This window comes from Poecilia mexicana, unplaced genomic scaffold (genome assembly GCF_051168715.1).
Source record: "Poecilia mexicana isolate PSO_F unplaced genomic scaffold, ASM5116871v1 scaffold_16, whole genome shotgun sequence".
In the NCBI taxonomy this organism is placed as follows: domain Eukaryota; kingdom Metazoa; phylum Chordata; class Actinopteri; order Cyprinodontiformes; family Poeciliidae; genus Poecilia; species Poecilia mexicana.
In genome coordinates, this window is record NW_028263385.1 from 24,401,093 (window position 1) to 24,425,299 (window position 24,207).

Below are 24,207 nucleotides of genomic sequence, written 5' to 3' on the forward strand. Positions count from 1 at the left end.
TATTTTAAAAACGATTTGTCAACTTTAAGATTCGCCGTCCTCTCAGGTCTCATTCTCTAATTTGCTTCCTCCGCTGAGCAAACAAAACATTAAAATGGCACAAACAGAAGAGGAAATGGGTGCAGAGTGTGCGCTCACTGTACCTTGCTGATGTTGCTGTTGGTGACTCTTCACTGCGTCTCCGCTGAGATTACACAGCAGGACGACTGCGCTCTGGACTGTTCCACTGGTGACACTGTTGGCCTTTACAAAAGTTGGACGCAAGGTCAGCTTTCACTTTTACTCATGTTATCAACCAAAAGTTCAAGTTTTACATCTCTACTTTTAGCCAGAAAATTTCTAACAACAACTGTGAAGAAGTAAGAAATGGAAAAAAGGAAGGATATGGACTTAAAACTTTATTTACACCTTCTCGGTATAGGCACAGTTTATGAAAACACAGAAAAAGAAAAAAACCTTCTGCAGGGTGATAGTGATTCAGTTCACATTTGATTTGACACCAAATTAAACGCACTATAATCTGACAACGGTTTTGCCACTGTCGGCCAAAAATCTTACATCTCCACTTTAAATTTATTTTTTTTCTGCCATGAGCCTAACATAACCTAACGCTCCTTTAAAATTGATTAACAAATTTACCTCAATGGGCTGGGGTGATCAGCAATGACTTTTTTAGACACAGGTTTGAGTTTTAACTTCTCGACAGTCTGAAGCATCGGTGAAGCTCGGCTTTAATTCAAGTGCTGCCTTATGCAGACACAGCTGTCAGCGCCATCCCAGAAAATAGTCCCATCCTAATGATCTTTTTTGTTCTCATCACAGACTGTGTGCTCGTGCACTCAGGCAGATTTGCTGTGACACTTCTATTGATAGAAGCATGGGAAATGAAAAGCAGCCGTGTTCTCTCTGGGAAGAATACCAGATGTCACATTTTGCACAAACTGATCCTTGGCGGGCAAAACTAGAACTAAAAGGTTCAATTATGTATTTCTTCTAGAAGTACTGGAGAATAGTAATATGAGATAATTGTTTATTTTAAGAAGAAGCAATGTTTCGAACTGCAGCTTTTGCCTTCCTCCTACTGCCATCTCCTGAATGCCTCCTTCTCCTTTACTTCTACCCTTGCTCCTTCCAGCTAACACTTTCACCTGCTAATAGGATCTGCAGTCCTTACTTTTACAGCTTTTTCCCATTTCTCCTTCTTCCTCCTGCCCCCGTTTTAGCATTTGATCCTTTTAAAGATATGCCAGCTCTGCCTCCAGGGTCTGCGTACATCAGTGTGATCTGTGTACGGGCTGCTAAGTCAGGCTGGTACTCATCAGGTGAAGTTGCCTGAGGCTGAAGACAATGGCATCCGTTCACACCTTGGACAAACTGCCTTTCCGTGACGATGCTAAACCTATTTGATTTTTTTTATGAACTAAGAAGGTCACAAAAATACTTTATAGTCAATACAAAAAAAGCCTAAACTGAACAATAACAGTGAGCAAAAAGCAGAGGTTATTTTAATTTGGATCCTCCTAGAAGGCCCTCTAGAAACTCATGTGAAAAGAGTCTATTGTAAGCAAATGAATCTAAGCAAAGGCTCAGCGAGCTAACGGTTAACAAGTCCGTTTTAGGCGCCATCCTGAGGTCCTTTTACGTTTGAAGCAGAACTACTTCATCATGTAGACAAATACAATTAAGAGAGCTTCTCTGTGAGAAGTGTGATCAGGAGTGACAGGTGTGCTCCGTCTTGATCAGAGGATTTCAGGCAACATAAATCAATCCATAGGTGAGCAACACAGACAGCTCTAATGGACCCAGACATGAGTGGTTCAGACAGCAGTAAACAATCAGGAGACGAGTTAATCAGGCTGTTGGATAAGAGTGTTTAAAAATTCTGCATCAGCTAGTCACGGTTGTGAAAGCAGCCATGTCGAACGCTCATTATTTAGGATGGGTGTGGATGTGTGTGTGTGTGTGTGTGTGCGAGGAGGGGGTGGGGAGGGGGTTGTTTCTTGCAGCACAAGTATTTTGCTTAGCTGTAAACAGATTGCCCTATGTTGGGTGGGTGCATTAGAACGTGTGTTAGCAAAAAAGGGTCAGGGGAAATAAATTGTTTACTGGCAACGCTACTATGCTCCAGTGATAACAGGCAAATGGTGTGTGTTTGTGCATGAGGTCTTGTGTTGGGTGTGAACAGTGGAGTTCATATTCCAAGTCTATTAAGCGTCCCTCCTCCCTCGTGCTGACCTGCCAGTCAATTACACAAGCCCTCTAATAGGTCAACGCCACTCCAACTCATTTGCATAGCGGCTGGATGGAGCGAGCGAGAGAAAGTGCAGAGCAAGACTGAGAGAGGAATAAAAAAAAAGAAGAGAGAGAGATGCACTGATCAGGCTTTCCGGTTTTCCACTGAAGTCTGATTCGACAGGTTCGATTTTAACTGATTCAGATTTTTCTTTTAGGCACTATGACACATTAAAGAGGAAAAAATGCCCTGCAGGTTTTTTTGATAAAGCTAGTAGTTGTGGATCCAAGAGAAAATGAATAAATTAAGAAGATAATCCCCAAATGTGTGCCAAGGCACATGTCCCAAACCTTTATCAGATCTTTTTTATTAGACTCAAAAAAGTCCTTCGAAGTGCATGCTGTTGGTTGAGCTGTTTATAGGCTGAAAATGGCGGGAGCTCCTAGTTTAGATGCATTTAACGAGTTAAGTCTGAAGACGAGGAAACTGGAAGCGCTTCTGGGTTCTTGCTACAGCCTCACATATAGTTGGTGCTGTTTACGATATCCTAGCTACTCGAGTTCATACAAGAGGAATCTTGTTTTCACTGAAAAAGGACAAAGTTACAAACATAATCAAAGTAAGAATGGGTGAAAAAATATTAAAATTACATTAATTTTACATAGAAATTAAAATACTGGCCAATGTGTTGGTCATGCTGCTTGCTTTAAACAAACAACACGTTTACTTAAGTTTTGACCTACCAATCACTGATCAGAGATTTTAAAAAAGGGGAAAACTGACTAATTCAAATCCCTAGTTGACTGATTGGGGCATCTCTGTTTAATATAACACACAAGTTTGTTTTATCTGTTGTTTTCTCAGCTGATTTTACGAATAGTTGATTGACAAATATTATTAAACTGTTTCTTACCATAATGAGCTGAAGGACAACTGAGAGGATCCTGCCCTGTTTGATCAACCTGAAAAAGAGAGATAATACAGATACTGCAAGAGCTGTAGACAAACCAAGGTCAAAATTCATTTTATGGATTTTCTACACTACTCACACATGCATGATCTGCACACAAGCACAGACTTGCAGACACATAAATGTGGATTGGACTGTTTAATCTTCATTAAGGGCAGAATTAACTCCACCAACGCCTGTCTGGCACCAGTGAAACTGAAAAGAGGAGACCTTTCCTCAGTTTCTTAAAGAGCAGAGGTGACAAGAATAAATGAAATAAGGAAAGGTGCGACAGGGGGATGGAAAGACATGGAACGAGAGTGGAAGAGAAGACGGGGACAATTATATTCTTTAAGGAGAAAGAAGTGCGGGATTATAAAAGAGCAGATTTCAACAGAGAAGACAAAAGGATGACGGGGAAAAAAAAAGAAAAGAAGGGTTTAAGAGGAGAAAAAGAAAGAAAGTGAACCAACCCCCTTTGAAAGACAAGAGGAATATAGATGGAACGGAAAAAAGGGGCAGGAAAGAGATGGCTTTACAATCTCTTCTCTAATTTATCAAGGTTCTTTGATTTACATCTAATTACCATCTGGACAAAGCATCTAAAGTGGTTTAAATAGATGTCTTATTTACATATATGTGCATTTTGAAGCATTAAAGCATTCATGTCGTAATGGGAACAAAGTTAAATCGAAATAGACGGGTGTTAATGCATTGCCCAGTCATTTATCATCAGTCTAATTATGATCCATTGCTTGTCGAGCAAACAGTCAGACAACCTTTAGGAGCTTCCATTCAAACAAGCTAACTTAATAAAGTGTGCAAACACACCGACACTGATGAAGATGTTCCAGCTTATAAACCCAAGATTTAAGTCTGATGCATCTGAAAACAACAAACATTTCAAAAGTCTCATCTCAAATTGTTCTTTTTTAAATTAATTCCTCACGATATATATATATATTTTTAATTTACTTTTTACATTCATCTTGCTGTTCTTCCACCTGCCCAACGCTGCTGCAGTCCTATGACCTATCTTTTTTATCTTACTTTTTTAGGATCAATAAAATTTTCATGTTTACTGAGAGCGTATTCTCCACACCATTACCCCAAATTCTCAGCCATGTGCAAAACAAACTGAGCTTTATTGAATCAAGCACTTGTTTTTACTGTTATGGCCTAAATTTTTAACTTCAGGGTGTTTCAATACTAGAAACTCTCGAGGGGAAAGAGTTAGCTCATACTCTGGTTCTTATCTGCTGACTTCTGAATGTGCTGATGTTTTACACAGCATGGAGAAAGTTTAAGAGATGCTGGATTTAGCATCGCTGATGGAAACATTTACTCTCCAACTGCTCCTTTTCTCACTTGTTGAAAACTAAAATTTTCATCCTCTATTGTGATGAAATTCATTGGCTACATCTGTGACTCTAATGTAGATAAATCGAGCTTATAACAGATGATTAAGCATCTGTAATTGCTGTTGTTTAAGTTCATTCTTTTCAGCTGTTTTCCTCAAAGCTGAGCGCTGAGTTAGTTTGTGTGTGTTAGCCTCCGCGCGGGTGTGTGTGTGATTGTGTTTGCTTGTACATGTGATGGATGACCCCCCATTATGGAGCTGACAGTCTGAAAGATGAGAGGACAGACCAGGCCAGCACAACATGATAAACTGGGCCACCTTTAAACTACCAGCCATACATCAATTGACAAAGTGCACAACACCGAACGAACCAGAGCACAACACATGACCTACAACAGAGCAAAAACTGATTAATCAATCCTCATTATGTAAGCCATAAATTAAATTTATCAAATGGTTTTTACAGTGATTTGTATTGTAATGAAGAGAAATACAGGGAAATTAACAATATTTCAAAAATGGTTTTTTATGTATTTACTCACACATGGGAGAAAAAATTGGCCAATTCGTACCCCCATTTCGTCCCAACCTACTTTCAACAAACCATTTGATTACATATTTACCAAAACAACTGTGTAATTTAGTAACTTGCGTAAATCTTACGCACAGCTGAGGATAACTGTATACCATTTTCTGTAGCGTTACAACTTAATTCTATTTATTTGTGCTGTGTTTTCCATTATTGATCATGTGACTCTAAAACAACCCAGATTATGTCCCCTGATCTAACCATAATAACTGAAACTTATGTCCTATTTATTGCATTTGTGTAAACAGAAAATTAGGCCCAGTTTGTACAGAACAACTTATGGGAGACAGAGAGCAAGTAGGCTGACAGTGAAACAACGTAAAGTACAAAGGTAATGGCGAAATGACCTCCACCCAGGAAAAATACTTTGTATTGCTGTATGTACAGCAGCAAAATTGAGTTTATTGTACAAACTAACAAGGGTAAGGTTACACTAATAGCTTGAAATAACGAACATTTTCCTTCTCCAAACTAAATACACAATACTCCTTTTAATGATACATTATAATTGTGTTGTTACAATCTGCGATAAACGTGCTGCGTAGGCACACACCATCTTGAGGAATCATAACCCACTCCTCATGACCAAAAGGCCCACACATCATTTATATCCTTGGGTTTTCAGGTTGCAAACACATTTTTTTTTAAATCCCAGCAGAAATTTTCAGTAAAATTCAAAACACGTGATTGGGACGGCTTCAATATGGCTGTATCTCTCAGCTCTTTTGATGGAGTAGCTCCTCCTCTTGGTGTGCAGGTACAAAGTTATGTTTCCGCTTTCCTAATTTTCTTTTTCCTATTTTTTTCAGCTCAGTCAAAGTTGGATATAGTATGAACTTTTCTGTGGAAACTGAAGCCTCCTTGGCTGCTACCACCAGGTTTTTCTCAAGGTCTTCTTAGGCTGAGGGGTTCTGTCAACTAGCCTCCTCAGGAATCTGGTGGCAGGTCGTCTTTCTGCCAGGTCCAGGTGCTGTGATCCATGTCAATCTAGCTTTAATCAAGTCATCTATGCGTCCAACTGAATCTTTCACAACAATTAAAGGCTTTGCTATCTTTTTTTGTATCATTTGTTTGTTTGTCCAAGGCAGTTATCTCTGGGACAATTGTCTGGATTTAGCCATATTTCTTACATGCGATATTAATAGCCCCGGTACTAAAGGATTTCTATGAAAGGCTCACTACTCATGGCTCTGTTCGGGTGTACCTGAAAACACACCTCATTTGCATATGCATGTTTTTTTTAGCGGGGTGGAATAATTTTGAGATTGCGGCATTCTGATCGAAAGCACCATTTAGTGTTTGATTTATATAAAATCCTTGTAAAATTTATTTTTTTTCTTTATTTAAACTTTTCTTGTGTACTATTTGCACAAACAAGTTAAAATTTTGCATTGGGGATTGGAGTCATTTTCATAGCAATTGTGTGTGCATAACATATCTATACGCAGTCCCATAAGAAAATGTGTTATTTGGAAAGCTAGCTACAACACATAAACACACATTTCCCACAGAAGCAGACATTTAAGGACATTAAACATTGATGGGAAAACACAGTTGCAACCCCACAGGAAGAGGTCTTTGGCTAAAGGTCATAGTAAATGTAGTTGTTTGAAGGTGTCTGGACTGTGATAATGAAGAGAGAGACAGCAGGCTCCCTTCCCAACGTTAATGTCCCCAATTTACCATCTAATTACCACTCGGCTGGCTTCATAGCCACACTTATCTAACCAAGACCCAGGCAATTTAATTTCTGATTGTAAAACCGAAGCGATGGAGGGAAAGTTGTGGAGTGAGGGCAAAGGGAAAGAGCGAAATGTGGAACGATGTTAATAAATTAGAGATGGAGAGAGAAAGAGAGCGACGGAGATTGGAAAAAAAATGTTAAATGTTGTTAATAATGTCAAACAGAGGGAATGAAAAAAACTCAACGAGAAAAACAGATGTAAAGAGGAGAGTGGGCTGACACCAATTTGAAAAGTTCACGTCACTCTACTTGTGTCAAGGAAAGAAGGAGATGAGGAGAGGTGGAGGAAGAGAAGGATGAAGACAAGAGTGGGGAAAATTACAGATAAGAGAAGTGGGGACGTATTTAGTTATGCAGATGAACTTTTAACTCTAACAACTGGTGGTCGGGAATGTATGGAGAGCAGGTTAATAGAGATTATTGCCTTATTTCCGCAGCAGATAAAACAAGCAGAAAAAGCAATTGGAATAAAAAAACAAAAAGTAACGTAATGGTTTAAATTAAAAGTTGCAATATTTGAAAGATTAATGAGTGAATCTTCAAGTCAGGATAGGACACAGAACTTGGGCATAAATGTTGTCTTGCTCAAATCCACATTAAGAGAAAATAAGAAACCACCTTTGACCTCAACATTGCTAACAGCTACATAAAGTCTTTGATAACAACACAGATAGATTTCAGTGTTGTGATGCATTTATCTTTCTGTTTCAACCTTTCATTTACCCAGCTAATCCAGCACATGATCACTTCTTTCTCAGCGTGCACTCACATTAAACTCACCACCAAATCATGGGTGAGCATGAATCATTATGTACTTTGTTAAAGTTTATTACATCAAAGGGTGACCATTTATTGTTATAAATTTCTTATAATAATTTGGATTTATCTTCACAACTATAAATTCTGAGTACTGATGTTTGAAAACCTCATGATCTAATCGTATTGTCATGATTGCATTTACTTCTTTTTCCACTGTTGGTTCCTTGAGAGCATCAACACATCTATCAATAAATGTTTAAATACGATCAAAAGTGCAGTTGATGTGTGACGCTTAGTGATAAAAAGTGGAGTTCTTTGTGTAAAAAAACAAACAAGTAAAAAAAGAAAAACAGGGAGAATATTGTGAAGAAGTACGCATCCATCATCAATTGATGTGGAGGAAAAGGACCGATGCACACACAGGAGGCAGGCAGGATCATTTGTAAGGTGTTATACTAAAGTTAAACCAAAGTGGAAAACAACAGTAAGAAAAACTGCCTAGAGAGAATAACTGAGAAAAACAAAGTATGCTATTTTAAATTGTGAATATTATACAACATAAATAAAACAATCAAAAAATAAGAACCCAGACAGATAACTCAGATTACAGGTTTAGAAACAAAACAGAGACCATAACCTCATTACAAAGAGTGATTATGTGTCATAAAGAGCAAAGTCGGGAAATGCTTCACCATGTAAAGCAGATTTATCCTCCACATGAACTAAAACAACAGGAAGCCAAATTAGCTTGTGAAATTAACCCAACAAACATGAGCCAAAAATATGAAGTAAGTATTGTAATAGCTTAAGTAGAACCAAAACTCCTTGTGTTTGCTCAACAGATCTCCAGGAATGCTTTCATAACTCTATGATGGCCATTTTCACTCACTGGAAGGTAAGTAAAGCTCAGTCAGCCAAAAACCACAGTGCAACCATGTTAATGTAACCATGAACACATTAAACACAAGCACATACACACACATACACATGCAGACTCACACACCCTGGTAAGGCATCTCATGGTTAGACAAGGAATCAGCAGATTTTCTCTGCAAGAGCAACACATCATTATCTCTTGTTATTTTGGTGCCAGATGACTTCCTTCACAAGAGTTGTTTTTAAATTCCTGGATAGTGAATCCCTTCTACATTATGCAGAGATAATTTTGTCCTAGTGTTGTATATTTAAAGAGGATGCATTACATTTTTAAGCAAATCTCTTCAGGAGTAGCTAGTTCGCAGAGATTTCTCAGCACAACGTGTCAATTCAGTACGCACTTAAGCTTATGTAGCACCTAATGCCTGTCACTACAGTGATTACTAATGCAGGGAAGTCTGGCTTTTAAGAAAGGTAAAACAGGTCCACTTGAATGCAGATCACCAGAAGTGCTTCAGCTGGAAAGTTGTTCTTATATGCATATGATGCAGCTGTGAATCTGCATCATATGCATTGAATAATCATTCGGGTGTGTTTTGTATCCTGCAAAGAGCAGATAAATCACTGCTCCTAATACAAGTGTGTGTGTGTGTGTGTGTGTGTGTTTGTGCATTTATGCCTGTGTGCGCCTGGATAGTGATTCCCAGAGCTGAACTAGGAATCACTGGCCTTGGAATTAAAACGTTACACACTGTGGTGTTTGTATCGGTACCTGCAAGGACTGCAAAGCATTTAAATCAGAACAAGTGTATGCAACGTGAATTAAAAGGTGTCTCCACTACACGCAACATTTCTGTTACTTCAGCATAATTAGCGATAAAGGTTTTCTGTAGGTCTCTTTCATTACACAACCCACATAGGTCAATTAATTGCATTTCGATGCGTATTTCTTTAGATATTTGAGTGATTAAATGTGAGTATTAAATGTACCTGCAGATCTGAGTGCTGTGTTCAGTCATTGATACCAGCAACTTGAGTGCGAAGAGCGGGATAGGTTCTGCCGCACAAAGAAGAACTTCGAACCTGGGCAGAAACAAGTTTAGTATTTAGTGTATGATGCTTCGCCAGAGGAAGGTGAGGTGACTAAAGCTAAAAGGGAGTTAATGCAAAAAGGGAGGGCAGAAAAAATTCAGTAGCTTCAACCTTTTAAAACTGGGCTGTGAGAGGTAACAAAGGGAGTAAACTGGTAAATCAACTCATACAGTTGTGTAAAATCATAGCATAATGTTCCCTTTTAGGGATTTGGTTGACCTTGATATCTGATATAAGTATCAATTGTTAATATCAGCTCAATTTGATTTACTGGACTGATACCGATGTGTTAAAAATGACTATTGCAGGCCAAAAATGTTAGTGCCGGTATATCGCGTATCACTGTCTTTTTTTTCCTAGCCAAAATAGCAACTTCATGAGACCAACAGGTTCTTAAAAAATGTTTTTACTGAAAGAGATATAAAGACAATAAAAGTATTAAACAACTTTTTTTTTCACAAAATATATTGCTATTCAGGGCCAGAAAATTCTCTGTTTCTTAAATAAACAAACAAACAAACAAACGAAAAAACACAATTAAAAATACAGCAAGTCTGTCAGGAAAGGATTTGGGAGACTAAGCAACCTTGAAAGTAGAGATTTGGTGAAGACAGATAAGACTTGGCTGCAGGATCTTCCATCTCCACTTCTTTCAGCTGCTCCTCCTTCTGTCTCTCTCCTGTCTCTCTTTCCCTCTACTTTGTCCTCATTTTTATCAGCATTTTCATCATCTCTTTGGACGAGCATAACCAGGCTGAGTTCAGACAGCACCTTCAAAACAAACACCGACCACTCCACTGTAACGAGGAGAAAGAGAAACCGAATATAAATCAGTGTGTACAGTTTGGCATTCATGCGTCTGTAATAAATAGGAGACTTTAGACCAGCATGTGCTACTGGTGTTATTTGGCTGAAATGCAGCGTGTCATGTTTTATGTGCATCACTTTCTGATTTTTGATTGTCAAGACGCAACATTTTATTTACCTAAAATCCCCTCATCTACTGAGAAACCATTGAATCAGCTGATAGACAGCTTGCAGCGAAGGTGTAAAGGTGCAGCTGTATGTTTCGATCACAAGCACTGCTCGCCATGTCAGTTTCTTTAAAGGAAAAACTACTAACAAAATGGTGTTACAGTGCAGACATAAGCTAAAACAGCGCAACTAATATAGCTAAAGAAGTAGCCTCATTACATCATTACAATATAAAAAAAGAAATGATAAAAATGTATAAAGAGAATGAAAAAAATCCATGCTAACAAAAACAGCCAAGGGCTCAAGGTTACAAAACATTTTAGACTAAAATGGAACGACAAGTAACAAGGAAACAAGATGTTAATGGCAACCCCCCCCCCCTTACCCTAACAACCAGCTCTGCTGTGTGGGCAGTGGGCACCCACAGCGACTACACATTAATGACTCACAGAGGGTCTAAAACAAAAACAATGTTTTAAATTACTGTTAAGAGTGATTTACACAAGCTACTGATTCCCCACCTTTAAAAAATTCAAGGTTATCTGTTCTGGTTTATATTCTTGCTTCTCGTTAGCAGCTGATTTCCAACTATGCACTCTGACTCATAACATAAGCCCCCCCACCCCCATCTTTCTCCATCGATACATTACAAACACTTTCTTTTGTTTTATAACGGATATATTTCAAGTGACAGGGAATGGAAAAAAAGAGAGTCTGTTTCTCCTATTAAAATGATCCTATCCCTGAAAACTTGCTATTCAGCTTTTTCAGTTCCTTCCCACTCCCAGCACTCTGATACTAGCCTCTCTTTCTATTGCTATTCTGTCTAATTCGCTTTATTAAAAGTGACACACCACTCATACCATTTCTGCTGAAAGCCAGAGTTGTCAGAGGAGGTAGGACAGCATCCACAACCTTCAGGAACAGAAGAAGACAGAATGTGGCAGAATCATTTACAGTCTGGCGAAACGCGAGTCCAGCCGGAGATCATATGAGAACGTGAAACAAATCACATCAAGCAGTAACAGAAGGAAGATAGTATCAAGCTGTATGTAAAAGGAAAATTGAACTGTCCTATATACAGCATTAAAGGGATAGTTCATGATTTTCTGCAGTAAGGTTCTGTTAAAAGGTAAAAAGCAGTTAAAATCATATGTGCAGCAGATGACTCTCATGTGGTCTTCATTTAGAATAAAGCCAGATTATTTGGTCTGGAGGCAGAAGCTAATAGCGAGAAAGTAAAAAAGGTCAAGATTAAAGCAAATATCTATAAGTTCAACCTCAGAAACATCATAGCTGTTGTTGGGAACATCATTTTACGAACCTATGCAGTCATGTCTGTATAGGATGGTTATTTAAAAAGAAACCAATGGCTTCTAGGAAGTGGTGTACCGTCACTGATGGTACACCATCACTGATGGTACACCACAACTGTATGAAACACGTCGTGAGAGTTTCAGATCAGAGAAACCGTTGAACAAAATAATAAAGCATCTTTTCATTTTAAGCTGTTACAGTATTTTTTACTTTTATATCAGACAGCTGGGTGTGCTGTGGTGGCGCATTTAACCCACATTTGGAGGCCTTAGTCCTCGACGCAGCTGTCGCAGGTCCAATTCCCGGCCTTGGCGACCTTTGATGCATGCCTTCCCCCTTCTCTCATTGCCCACTTTCCTGTCAATTAACTATCAAATAAAGGCCACTAGAGCCAAAAAAATAAAAATCAGACAGCTACATTACGAGTATTATGTTTAAAAAAAAAAAAGGTAGAAGATTGGTGATGATGTAAAAAATTATCTGCTCCTTTATTAATAATTATCCTTTATTACCTGAATTGACAGCAATGATGGTTTAAATGTCCACAGGTTAGCATTCACAGAAGAAATGCTTTGGTATTGGCCCCAATCTAACAATCTAAAAAGCCATTAGTTCCATCTTTTGAGGATTTTTACCCAGAGAATCTATGACAAATAAAATATGAACCGCTTCTAACCTTTTTACAGAACCTCTCTTCAAAAATCCTGAACTATTCCTTTATTATCTGTTTAACAGCTAAGTCTTTTGCATCTTTGTTGTCTTATGTGGGAGAGGGGGAGAAAGGAAATATACCTTCTAAAGTAAGCCAGTTAATAGACTGGCTGCATGTTTAGATTTTGTTGAAAAGGAAACTCTGTGTTGCATTAATTCTGGAGGCATCAACCAAGCAGACCACTGTCACAGAGGGTCAAATTACTATGGAAATTCACTGCTGAGTGATTCTTTTCATTTATTTATTTATTTTAGGATCAAACAGACGCATGTTCCAGAACTGTCAAACCCTTATTTAGGGAAGAACTGTATACCACAAATTTGCATGATTACTAATATTACCATAGAAACAAGACTAGCACAGACACAGTGTGTGAGGTCATTACATTAAAAGCACAAGAAGGAAAACTACAAAGGAAGTTGCCCACTACCTAATGGCCTGCAAATTAATAGCAGAGCCATCAAAAGGCTAGGTGGAGCATGTGTGCACATGAATGTGTGTATTTGTTTGTGATTGTGGTTTTGACCCTTTTACCTTGTTAGCATGCCGTCTACTGTCCAGTGGTGCAAAAAATCCCCCCGAAAATCAATGGTATCTTGTTTCATTAGAAGATAGATGCTGCACTGCATATAGTACATTAATTACAATTATTTATGGAACCCCTGTCGGTACGATAAACAAAACTTTTTGGACTGTGCTCAGTTATAACAGGGACTGAAATGAGTTCTTCCACTGTTTTTCCCATACACTTTTTACGACTGAGCTACTTCTGCATTCTTGTGTAAGTTCAACCATTCAACTTTTACCATATTTTGCTCATTCAGGACACTACGGCTTTGTCTTTTGGTACTGACATCTTCTACGGTGGAGGAAATATTCAACTTTGTGTGATTGTCTTAGGCCCCATTGAAATTAATGGACCATCACATAATTTCTGAGAAATTCTGCTAAAACTTTGGCTCCCTTTCACATATAACTACTTTTGTTTATTTAAGCTTTTTCATACATTTTACAGATTTCATAATATCCCTCTTCAAGTTTTTTGATTGCATTTTAATTTACACTGGGTTCCCAATCTAAATCTAAACCCAAAAATCCTTCCAACCATAATTCCAACCTTCCTTCCAACATTTAAATTAATTTCCAACATTAATTTCATTTCCCTTTGATGTCAATAAAGTAATTTTGAATTTGAATTGAATTTGAACCCTAATTCCAACCTCATTAAAACGCTCCTTCAAACCCCATTTCCAACCCAATTGTCAACCTTCCTTCCAACGCTATAATGCTATCACTGGTATTTTAGCTAGCTTTACCTTTATAGCTAATTTTAGCTTTTAAGAGGGTGGTTTTCTCACACTGCCTGGAGTATGTGGCTGCATGTCAACATGCTAGTGCTTGCCTAGTTGCTTTCAAAAGGACTTTAGCTAAGCTTAGTGTTTTAGCTAATTTTTGCCTTTACAGGTGTTTTTCAGATTGATCGGAATATATTACAATAAGTTGCTAGCCTAGATGCTATCCTTGGTATTTAGGTAGCTTTACGTTTTTAGCTAATTTTAGCTTTTACGTGAGTTTTTTTCACACCGCATGAATTTTACTGTAGGTCAATTTGTGAGGGCTAACCTACATGCTATCATTGATATTTCCAATGATAGCATGCCAGCTTTATTGGCTAGCTTTAGCTTTATACCTCATTCTACCTTATAAACTGCTGCGGCCTTTACAGTTTAGCTTTGAAAGCAGTATTTTGCACCAATTTCTAATAGTCTTTGTGTTGGACTTTGTATTGACTAAAAGTTTTCACTCCTCTTTTACTGTTTTTTAATATGTTTTGCAGGTTTTATCCTTTATTACATTGTCCAAGTCTTCTCAATTCTCAATTCAAATACAATAGATACGATTTATGGATCTGATTGTCTGCAACGTGTTTTCCTGTTTTCTTGGTTTACTGACACACATTTTTCAGTCTTGTTTATGTGCTTTAATGACAATAGAATTAAAGTACAAAAGTTTTCTTAAGGAAGGTTTTGAAACAGACCAAACTAACAGAAAACTTTTCTTGTTACACAACTACAGTTGAGAAATTAGAGATCTCCCAGGTAGGAGTTCATGTCCTTGTCCAGAAACAATAAAAGCTAATCTGAGCTGGCTTGGGGGTAATTAAAGTGTCTTCCTGTGTTATTGACAATCAGTAGCTGCAAGTCTCCTCTTTGCTCCATTGTCTGTTCCTCATCTCTTTCTTTTCACCCTTTTCATCCTGTCTGCTTCCTGCAGTGCTCCATTCCCATACGTCAATAGTCATTAAATACAATCTCATTGTTCCATCCCATGCACATCCACACACGCACGCTTGCACAGAACTCTCACAAATCTGACGGGGTTCGCTTGGTTCAATATTTGATTAATTTCTTGCCCATAGCTCACACGTTGACCCGCTGTTCTCTGATATCCGCCGACCGGTTAGAAAGAGTGAAGGGCACATAGACTATAATACCAGGAGTTACAATATGAAATTGACAAAGTAGGCTGATTACGTAACATAATTTAATACAGGTATTTAGTGGCCACTTTCATCTAAACTGACTTACAACGTGATGAGCAGCAACTAACACTTATAAAAGAAAGAAACTATGGTAAGCCATATGTTTTAGCTCTGAATCTATTTAAAGTGCAGCTGGCATAAAGTAAAGTGTGAAACAGAGTTAAGTTTGTTTTGTGGTCTAAGAAGAGAGAAGTGTACTCAGAATCCACTTATGCTTTGTGTATCTTTAGTGCATAAAGCTATTTATAAAGCTATACCCTCACACAGTGGTTCCTAAATAAAGGTTCAGGACCCCACTGGGCATCACAAATCAATAACTATAGGGTCTCGAAATATAAATATATGTATAACATAAATATAAGCCTGTTAAACAGCCAGACAAACACACAGATATGTAGACAGACACACTAACTCAAACATTCAATCAGGGCGACATCAGAAAACATATAGGAAGCTACACATGCATATACTCACAGCACAATGATACTGAGTGACTAGAGTATGGTGCTGACTCAGGACCTCCACAATGGACAGAGATGTTCTAATCAGCTCTTCGCATATTGCAACACCTAATGAGGAATGAAATTTATCAGCAGCACAGAATCAGGATTGAGGGATTAAACTCCCTAATTGCTTAAGATGGTTGAACGCTGATGCAGTTTAAATGCGTACTTGGAATTCACAATTCACACATTTCTTTTTAGGACTGTGTCTGTTTTCCTAACCACACATGAGTATTATTATTGTCTCTTATTTAAAATGTCTAGTTAAAGTATACACGATTTAGTCATAACATTCAGAGTCAATGTAGCTTTAAATATTAAAAACTGTGTAAGACCCAATGATGGGTATTAAAGGAAAGAAATATATTTACTAAACACCAATGCTAAGTGACTTCATATTGATATATTATGACTACAGAAAAAGCTGCAGATTCTCATTTGGCATCTAGGTAATAATCAATGGAAAAGAACTGACCCACACCACTGGACAGGTTAGTTTCATTGGACTCCACAGAAATAATGTAGTTCTGAAAGAAAAAATCAGTAAGAGCACAGAAATCTTATGTTATACTTGCAATGCTGCAGTGGGGTTTGTTTGTGTATGGAGTAAGAGGTTGGATTTTACCCCAGGTTACTAATTTCACTGTGATGCTACGGTTCAGACATTAAATATTTAGTGTGAAATAAAATAGAAAACAGTAACAACATGTGGAGGACTCTGATTTAGTTTACAGTAAACCTTGAAACATTTTGACGGAAAATACCGTAGTAATTAGATCAGATAATTCTATACATTTGTAAGTAGTGTTTGTATGAAGGTGGCTATAGGGAAAAGTGGACAAAATAATCAAAGAAATCAGAAAGTCAGAATGACTGTAATATTCTGCAAATACAATAAGTTTTTTTTTTTTTTTCCCCAAGACTAAATGTCATATGAGTTGGTCGTTTTGTCAATTGTAGTCTAAATTGCCTACATAATGTGCAGAACTACAAAAACCTCTAGTGTTAAGAGATTTTTTTTTTTAAACCAGTCTATCAGTAAGTATAAAGATCACTCTAAATGACAGAAATGACTCAAATCCAATACAAATTGTAATTAGTTTCAACATCTCTTTTGGATTTTGTCTTTAGTTTATAATAAAACCTAAATGGACAGTTAGTGAAGGTGACTTATAAAGCACTTACAAGCAGCAATCCAATTTGAACCAGAAACTCCTGGGTTACAATTCGAGCTCTGAAGACCTGGAGAGAGACGAACGGACCAGCAAGTACAAAAACAGAGCGACTCATAGGTCAGCAAAGTAAAACAGTCAAGAGGTAAACTGACTCACACTCCATGCTCCAACCAAATAGGTACTTCTTAAAAACATCAACTGAAAACATTGCTAAAATATTAACTCAACCATTAAGTTACCTGAGATGAAAGGAGCTCTAGAACTACAGACAATGTTGGCAAAGTCTGTTTAAGCTGTTTACTCTGAGCTGCAGATGGGTGTTTCCTCCCAATCACATCTCTCAGTGCAGACAAGACATCCTCTATAAGAGACAAGATGAAGACATAAAAATGGAAGAGAACAAACAAGAATGGCCAATAATAGGGATGAATGACGTTAGGGAGAAAAGCTGCCAGTGACGATGATGATATCCTACAAATATTATGTTTTCCTTGCTTCTATCATTCCTTTATTTTGCACGTGGTAGAAATTAATATAATTGGCCAAAAGTATGACTAGCTAATAAAGTGTGAGCGCCTCTTACCTGTCAATAAAATGGCCATACGTTTACTAAAGTCAAAGTTGTTTTGGTGATGAAGATATTAATGAAAGAGTGTAATTTTCAATATACTTTAAAGCCCTTAGGAATAAAACGGTCTTAAACATAGGCTTTAAACTGAGATAACTTCATTTGAGTGAACTTTTACAAATCCCATTTTATCTAGTGTGTGTGTGTGTGTGTGTGTGTGTGCGTGTGTGTGCGTGTGCGTGCGTGCGTGTGTGTGCGTGTGTGTGTGTGTGTGTTTGTTTGTTTGCTTGAGTGAGAGTTGTTCCAAGCCTACCCATTATCACCGGTGCAGTTCGACTAAGATGCAGCAGCAGTAAATCCAGACACTGACAGAGGTATCCTGATTGGCTGGGGTTGTCTCTGACAGGAGTGGCTTTCCGCAGGTCTCTCTCCAGGTACATCACAAGTCTGTGCAGACAGACAGTGCAGGATTGTACTGGTCCAGTCGGACGTTTACATAGACTCATCGCGGCTAAAAACCGCTTTAATTTTGGGAGCCCCTTTTCAAAGCAGACTTTTCAAAGCAAGAGAAGAGGGAACAGTGCAAATACTGACTCTGTCACCTAATCATTGCAGCTGAAATTGAGAAAAGTTTTTTTTTTAAGTCTGGTATATGATTTTTTTTGTCAGTCTAGGTCAAACTTAGGTTAGAGTTCTGGAACGACTCAAAAGAACATTACAAAAAACAATTTTGAGGTGTGTTTGGGGGCAACTTATCTGAACATGTTTTAACAATTTAACAAAAAGATGTAATAATTAGATTAAAGAACATTAGTTAGGATGTTCAGGAGCAAGAGTTCCAAGAGGAAAATGATTTCCACATCAAAATTGGTAAAACAAAGTCTGGTATGAAAACCACTTGTGCTTCCATCACACCTCAGCAGAATCACAGGCTGATGACTGCCTCCATGCTACGCTGAATTAATGCAGCATTCAAGCAAAAGGAGCCTCAACCAAGCATGAAGTGCTTAGAAATGAACATACATTTCAGAGAGCTGGCATTTCAGATTAAAATTTATTTTATTATTAATATTATGCAGCATTTTAATTTCTGAGAAAGAAATTTTTCGCTTTCATTACCTGTAAGCCATAATCATCCAAATTAAAGAAGAAATAAAGACTTGACCTGCTTCACCTTATGCATAATGAGTCTTTGTAACATAAGTTTCTCTTTCAAAATATAAAATGTTCTTACATGTACCTGTTTATGAGTATTAGCAATCAGTTAATCAAACTTTTAATAACCTCCTTAACTTTGGTCTACAACTCATATCTCATAGTTTAACATTCCAGATCATCAAACCTTTAAATGCAGCAGTGCAAAGCCAATATAAAGACAGATTAGAATAATCATAAAAACACTCGTATAGTAAAGTTGGATCTTCAGTCCAGATTATAGAAAGAAAAACTATGATTTATATACACGAAACAGCCCAACCATATTTTCCATAGCATGATATTAATATTTGAGGACTGCTCTTTTACAAGACACCATCAAAAGTTGTGAACAAGCCAGCCAGCCTGCTGACCAGAGAGGCACCGCCAGCTTGCCACCATTTTGTCACTGACGGCCGGAGACTCAGAAGCTGCTCACATGAACTGACCCACAAGTCGCTCGCTGTGCGGCTGAGTGGGTGTGACTGGATATGCTGAAAGCCATCATATTCCACCCTCGCTGCCAATCTTGACACCTCTTGGTGAGATTCGAGCGAGTTTATCTCACAGAGACAGGCACGCATATTTTCATGTCATCGAGGTGCTAATTAAACACAACGCAAGGCTGCGAGAGAGTGAGACTAAGGCAAATATGTGTCTCTGTGTGGCTGAGTCATGTGGCGTTCTCAGTGGGAGAGACAGGCAAACCAAATCTAAACGCTCCAACTCTGCTTACAGAAGGAGAGCAAGTGAGGCGTGTGAAGAAACAGGCAGAAATAATAAAAAAAGAAAAACAGCCAGAGGAAATGAAAAACAAAAACATTGAATTTCTATAATCCTGCTCTAATGTAATAAAAGAAGACATATTTACATGCGGTATGGTAAGGGAATCGACATACGATGTTTCGGGGATGGCTGTGGATTGTGGAGAACGGTGGGATCAAAAAGATCACAAACCGATTGTGTTGCATTTCCATTTTCTTTCACAGTTTATTTCTGTAACCCAAATTTGTATGAAATAATTTTTTGACGAGACATGTTCAGAAAGACAGTGTGCAGGTGAGAGGCATAACGGATCACATTCCCCTGCAAGTTATTTATAAAAAGATGTGACAAATGAGAGTTAAACAACTGTAGGTTTGCAATGCTGCAGCCTATTTAAAGTTTAAAAATTTGTTTCCCGAGATACTTTACATCCCAGAAGAATGAGTAAAGAATTTATTTTCCACCTAATATGACAATTTGACAATATGACAAAGTTAGATGAATACATAAATGAAAATTGTAATTTTTGTAACACTTGTAAAACATTTGTTGCTGTTCATTCAGGCTGCAGGAGAGAACACAGCTTTCAGGAGACAACAGGAAGGTTGAACTTGACTGTAGAAAAGATCCTATGTTTCATCTGTTTGAGGTTTAATCCTCTGTTTCTCATGATATGTGCTCGATTTTGTTGGCAGCTTTTTGAAAATCTTAAATTTAAGGTAAGGAACTACAGCATCTAGAATACACACACAATCAGCTGTTTTAGCAGCAATAGCCATATAATCACCAATTTAAGAGCCCAGAGACACCTTAAAATGTATTTTTTTTTTTTAAAGCATGGGTAAGTCATGTCTTATAAACTGGCTTATTTGCACACACAACGTGACCTTGCGTCTGCTCAAAATAAGAGCACTGACTACTCACCGCAGGAAGGCTATAAACAATTATTTTCAATACCATTTTCTATTTTTTGATACTGTAGTTCTCAACAATAAATTGCACTTGGCTAAAACTGGTTTGAGCAGGTCATAGTTTTACAAAAAAAAGAAAAAGAAAAAAAAAGGGCTTTGTAAATCGGCCATCAGATTTTATTTAGTGCATCTCTCCCCTGGTGTATAAAATCCTTCTCCAAGTTCCCATCCTAATATATTTCTAAAGAGGGCCAGTTCAAGAAAAAGCTGAGCAAACATTGCGAGGAGCCAGGGGGAAAGAACAGATAAGACACCAATAAGAGAGAATTATAATGATTCATGTGATTTAAACATATAGTTAAATTGAAAAGCCAAGTGGGAACAGGGTTGTATGGATGCATGGATGCAGGAATCACACATTTCATCATATGCTCCTGACACATGCAATGCTGCAAGGCAGCAGGGTGAACCACAGGACAAGCTGCTAATAAACTGTTTGAAGTTTGAAAAAGACTAAACTGTATGCGGCTAAGTTAAATGTGTTGGGAAAATCTATTTATATGAATATTCCCATAGCTTCTGCATTAGCTTAACACAAAAGGTTATAAAAACTATAACTACTTTGCTAAAATCTGCAGGCAGAATTTTGATGAAAGAAGTCTCTTCTGTAAACGTTTCCGCAAGACATGTGCGATTTACAGCATCATAATGTGCTGTTTTGACCCAGATTTGGTTTTTAATCTGAAAAATGTTTTTAAACATTTAATCTAAAAATACGTCTTCGGCCATAGAGAACAGATATCCATTTGTCTTACCAGAGAGTACACTGAAGAGGTCATTTATATAGCAGTGTTGTTGGATAAGAAAACATAGCTGTACTGAAAGCTACAGTTAAATAATTAAAGGGAAATCTCACCCTGAAATGGAATTCAAAAATGCAACGTGTTTGTTCTCCGACAGTTCAGGCTGTGTGTGAACGTATACCGCTACATTCCAGAGAAGCTAATTAGCCAATGGTTTGCCAGACTGACTGCAGCTAAGAGGACGTTTCTCCACTCTGAGCCTCGGTGCAGTCAGACAGCAGGAGGCTGTGCAATGAAATGTGGTGAGTTGAGAAAAGCGCAGCAGGCAGGCGTCACATTTTAGAAACAAGGAATAAAGTACAATTTAAAAAGCAAAATGTCTTTAATTAGCCAAGTAGAAGTTTTATATCCTCTTAGGCTGCTCTAGGTTGTTATCTTGTAACAACTCAGTTACAAATAGATGTCGTAATGTCAGTTTGTTGTAGAGTTCTTCAAACTAATCTACCTCGTGCCAAATACTCTAGATTAAGATGGATAAATAATCAAATGATGTGTAACAGAGAGTAAGTTCTCTATTCAACTGTGTGTGAACTATAGTGGTGTACAGTGTTTACCTGTGCTGACAGCAGTAGAGCAGCATGTGTGTGTTGTCCTGTGTTAGCAGCAGTAACAGCAGTAATGCTTTGGCTCTCGTCATGGCAGATGGGCTCTCCAAGCAACGCAGCACTTTCAGAACCAGATCCTACAAAACAGAACCACCACTGAATCTTAAGTCTGCAGGATGATGATTGTTGAAAAACAACTGGCAAACCACACCGTTCCAGTTAAAGGAAAGCTTAAAAACCTCCACATGTTTATGTTTGTGATGGTAGGACAGAAGAGGCTTTTTCTAGCACCCTTAACCACCTATTAGCATGCAGACGACATCAAAGTTTAATGTTTTGAGACTCCATGACCCCTACATGCCATTCTTTGTTGCACTTCTCAAACAGTGACTTTTGGAGATTTTCTTCTGCCTTTACAGTCGTGCTTGGTGACATGTTTAAACTTGACAGAATGGCTTAAACAAATGGACCTCTGTGTCGTATATTTAAACCATAGTGAAACAGAAATCACAGATTACTAATGAGACGTTCCTGGGCTCTCACCAGCTGAAAAAAGTGAAACATAAATTATAGAACTGCTTTCTTTAGCGCATTTTAACATTTTAGGGGTACAAACAATTGGGCTACCAGTGATTTTAGGGAAGTAAACAAACAAAAACAAGAGCTGTGCTTAAAATTGTAAATGATAAATAAAATAAAATAAAACATATTAGGCTGTGTTAGGCTGCACTTTATGACATACAAACGTTTCAACAGCCATTCCTTTAGCAGAAGTAGTACTAACTCCTTGGGAGAAAAAAAAAAAAACTGGACTGACCAACATTCATTAACAACACCATTATCATCAACACCATACACAACCAAGTGTGTGTGTTTGCGTGTGTGCGCGTGTGTGTGTGTTTAGGAGCAAATGTGAAAGCATGTTCTAGTCTGTGTGGTGCAACACACCAAGTTAATTAATTTCAAAGCCCAGCCGTGTGCTCTTAGCTGATAAGTCCCTCCCCAGTACCCATAATGCTTTGCTGCAGTAGAAGACTGCAGCGTATTCATTCAGCCAATTAGCCCAGATACTGACACACTCAACAAATTAGTGTTTGTGCTTCTGAGCACACAGTCACAGTCCCTCTTCACACATGCATGTTCACGCACACACACACACACACACACACGCATGCACACGCAAACAGACAGAGTTCTGTGTAAACAAACTCCTGGACTGTCTGTCTTTGTGCCAGGGGAGAGAAAGAGGGTGGGGGGGGTGAATGCATATCAGTTTATAATTAGAGCAGAGTTGAAGTACTAAGTTTGTATTCTGGTGTTAAATTGGAAGTGTTCAATGCAAATAAATTCAGTTCAGAGTCAATTACCAATTCTAGACTGCAAGTTAAAAACCTTCAAATCAATTTCAGCCCCTCTGCCTCCCCAACATTAACACATCACATACACACTAGATGGGTTTTCTCATGAAAAATTAAATAAGTAACTCCTGACAAATTAGTTCATGCACAGTTCAGATTTAGTTCATGAACTATGTAGAAAGAGGAGAGGAGGTAAACCAGCGAAGAAAGAGAGAGGATGAATTGTAAGGATTTTACAAACTATTTTTTATACTGCGCATTTATTGATGAGTGTTTCCAATCATAACCAATGTATTAACAAGATTAAGAACATTTCTCACTAAATCTCTTGTGCTCATCGGCAAGAACCTGAATAATCACAACAGATCTTGTGCAATGCCATATTAAAACAGCGCTGCTGCTTGATAATATGCAGCCCGAATAGCTTCAAGTTTGACATTTGAACTTCTTGTAATATCTTGCACATGTGCTTCGGAGAGTGCACATACCCGGCTCTGTGTGATCCGATGTTTGTGGATGTGTGAGGCGAGGAGGGCAGAGGCCACGGCAGTGAGCAGGTGCTGCTGCACCCTGGACCCTGCTCCACCTATGCCCTCCAAGACGGCTGCGGGGCCACAGGTGTCAATCACCGACAAGAAGACTGCTGGGTCCAGCCGGGTTAGCCTTGAAAGAGACTGGGGAAACAGGCGGATGAAAACGCGCGCTCATCATGAGCTATTTTACCGCATGTCGTTCATGAATTATGAGTCCGCGTCTTTGTAAAGCTACAGTATGTTGCGCTTGGGGTCTGGAGTGTTAGAGGTCAAAGAAAATACATGAGTAGGTATCATGTAACAACAACTAACTTGTAAAATTTGCCCCACACGTGACAATAACAAAAATAATTAACATATTGGAGTGCATTGGTGGGTGATTGAAAATATGGCATGGTGTAATAATTAACAGTGATTATACTTCCAGACCTTCAACATTCTGCACATTTTGTCATGTTAAAGCCTTCAGGATATTAGACTGAGATTTAATGGGAGTGACAAATACAATAACTGCATAATTATGAAGGTAATTAAGCACAAATATTATGAAAATAATAAACTGTGCAGTTTTACTAAAAATATAAATCTGCAAAATGTAATACACATTTGCATTCAGTCCCTTTTAATTAACTACTCCTAAATAA

The 24,207-nt window shown here is 38.1% G+C and overlaps 1 protein-coding gene across 2 annotated transcripts in view; it reads right to left on the reverse strand.

The window, feature by feature from the left end:
- ulk4 (unc-51 like kinase 4) overlaps positions 1–24,207 on the reverse strand; it is a 79,939-nt gene that overhangs the window by 22,177 nt on the left and 33,555 nt on the right. For both annotated transcript variants that reach the window (XM_014989212.2, XM_014989210.2), the window contains exons 20-31: positions 23,519–23,704; positions 21,682–21,809; positions 17,708–17,841; positions 17,066–17,187; positions 16,837–16,893; positions 16,127–16,178; positions 15,623–15,717; positions 11,441–11,492; positions 10,189–10,399; positions 9,501–9,593; positions 3,147–3,195; positions 144–243 (exon numbers count right to left, since the gene is read on the reverse strand). In XM_014989212.2, the coding sequence (XP_014844698.2) occupies positions 144–243; positions 3,147–3,195; positions 9,501–9,593; positions 10,189–10,399; positions 11,441–11,492; positions 15,623–15,717; positions 16,127–16,178; positions 16,837–16,893; positions 17,066–17,187; positions 17,708–17,841; positions 21,682–21,809; positions 23,519–23,704 (1,279 nt within the window). The remainder of the gene's footprint in view (positions 1–143; positions 244–3,146; positions 3,196–9,500; positions 9,594–10,188; positions 10,400–11,440; positions 11,493–15,622; positions 15,718–16,126; positions 16,179–16,836; positions 16,894–17,065; positions 17,188–17,707; positions 17,842–21,681; positions 21,810–23,518; positions 23,705–24,207) is intronic.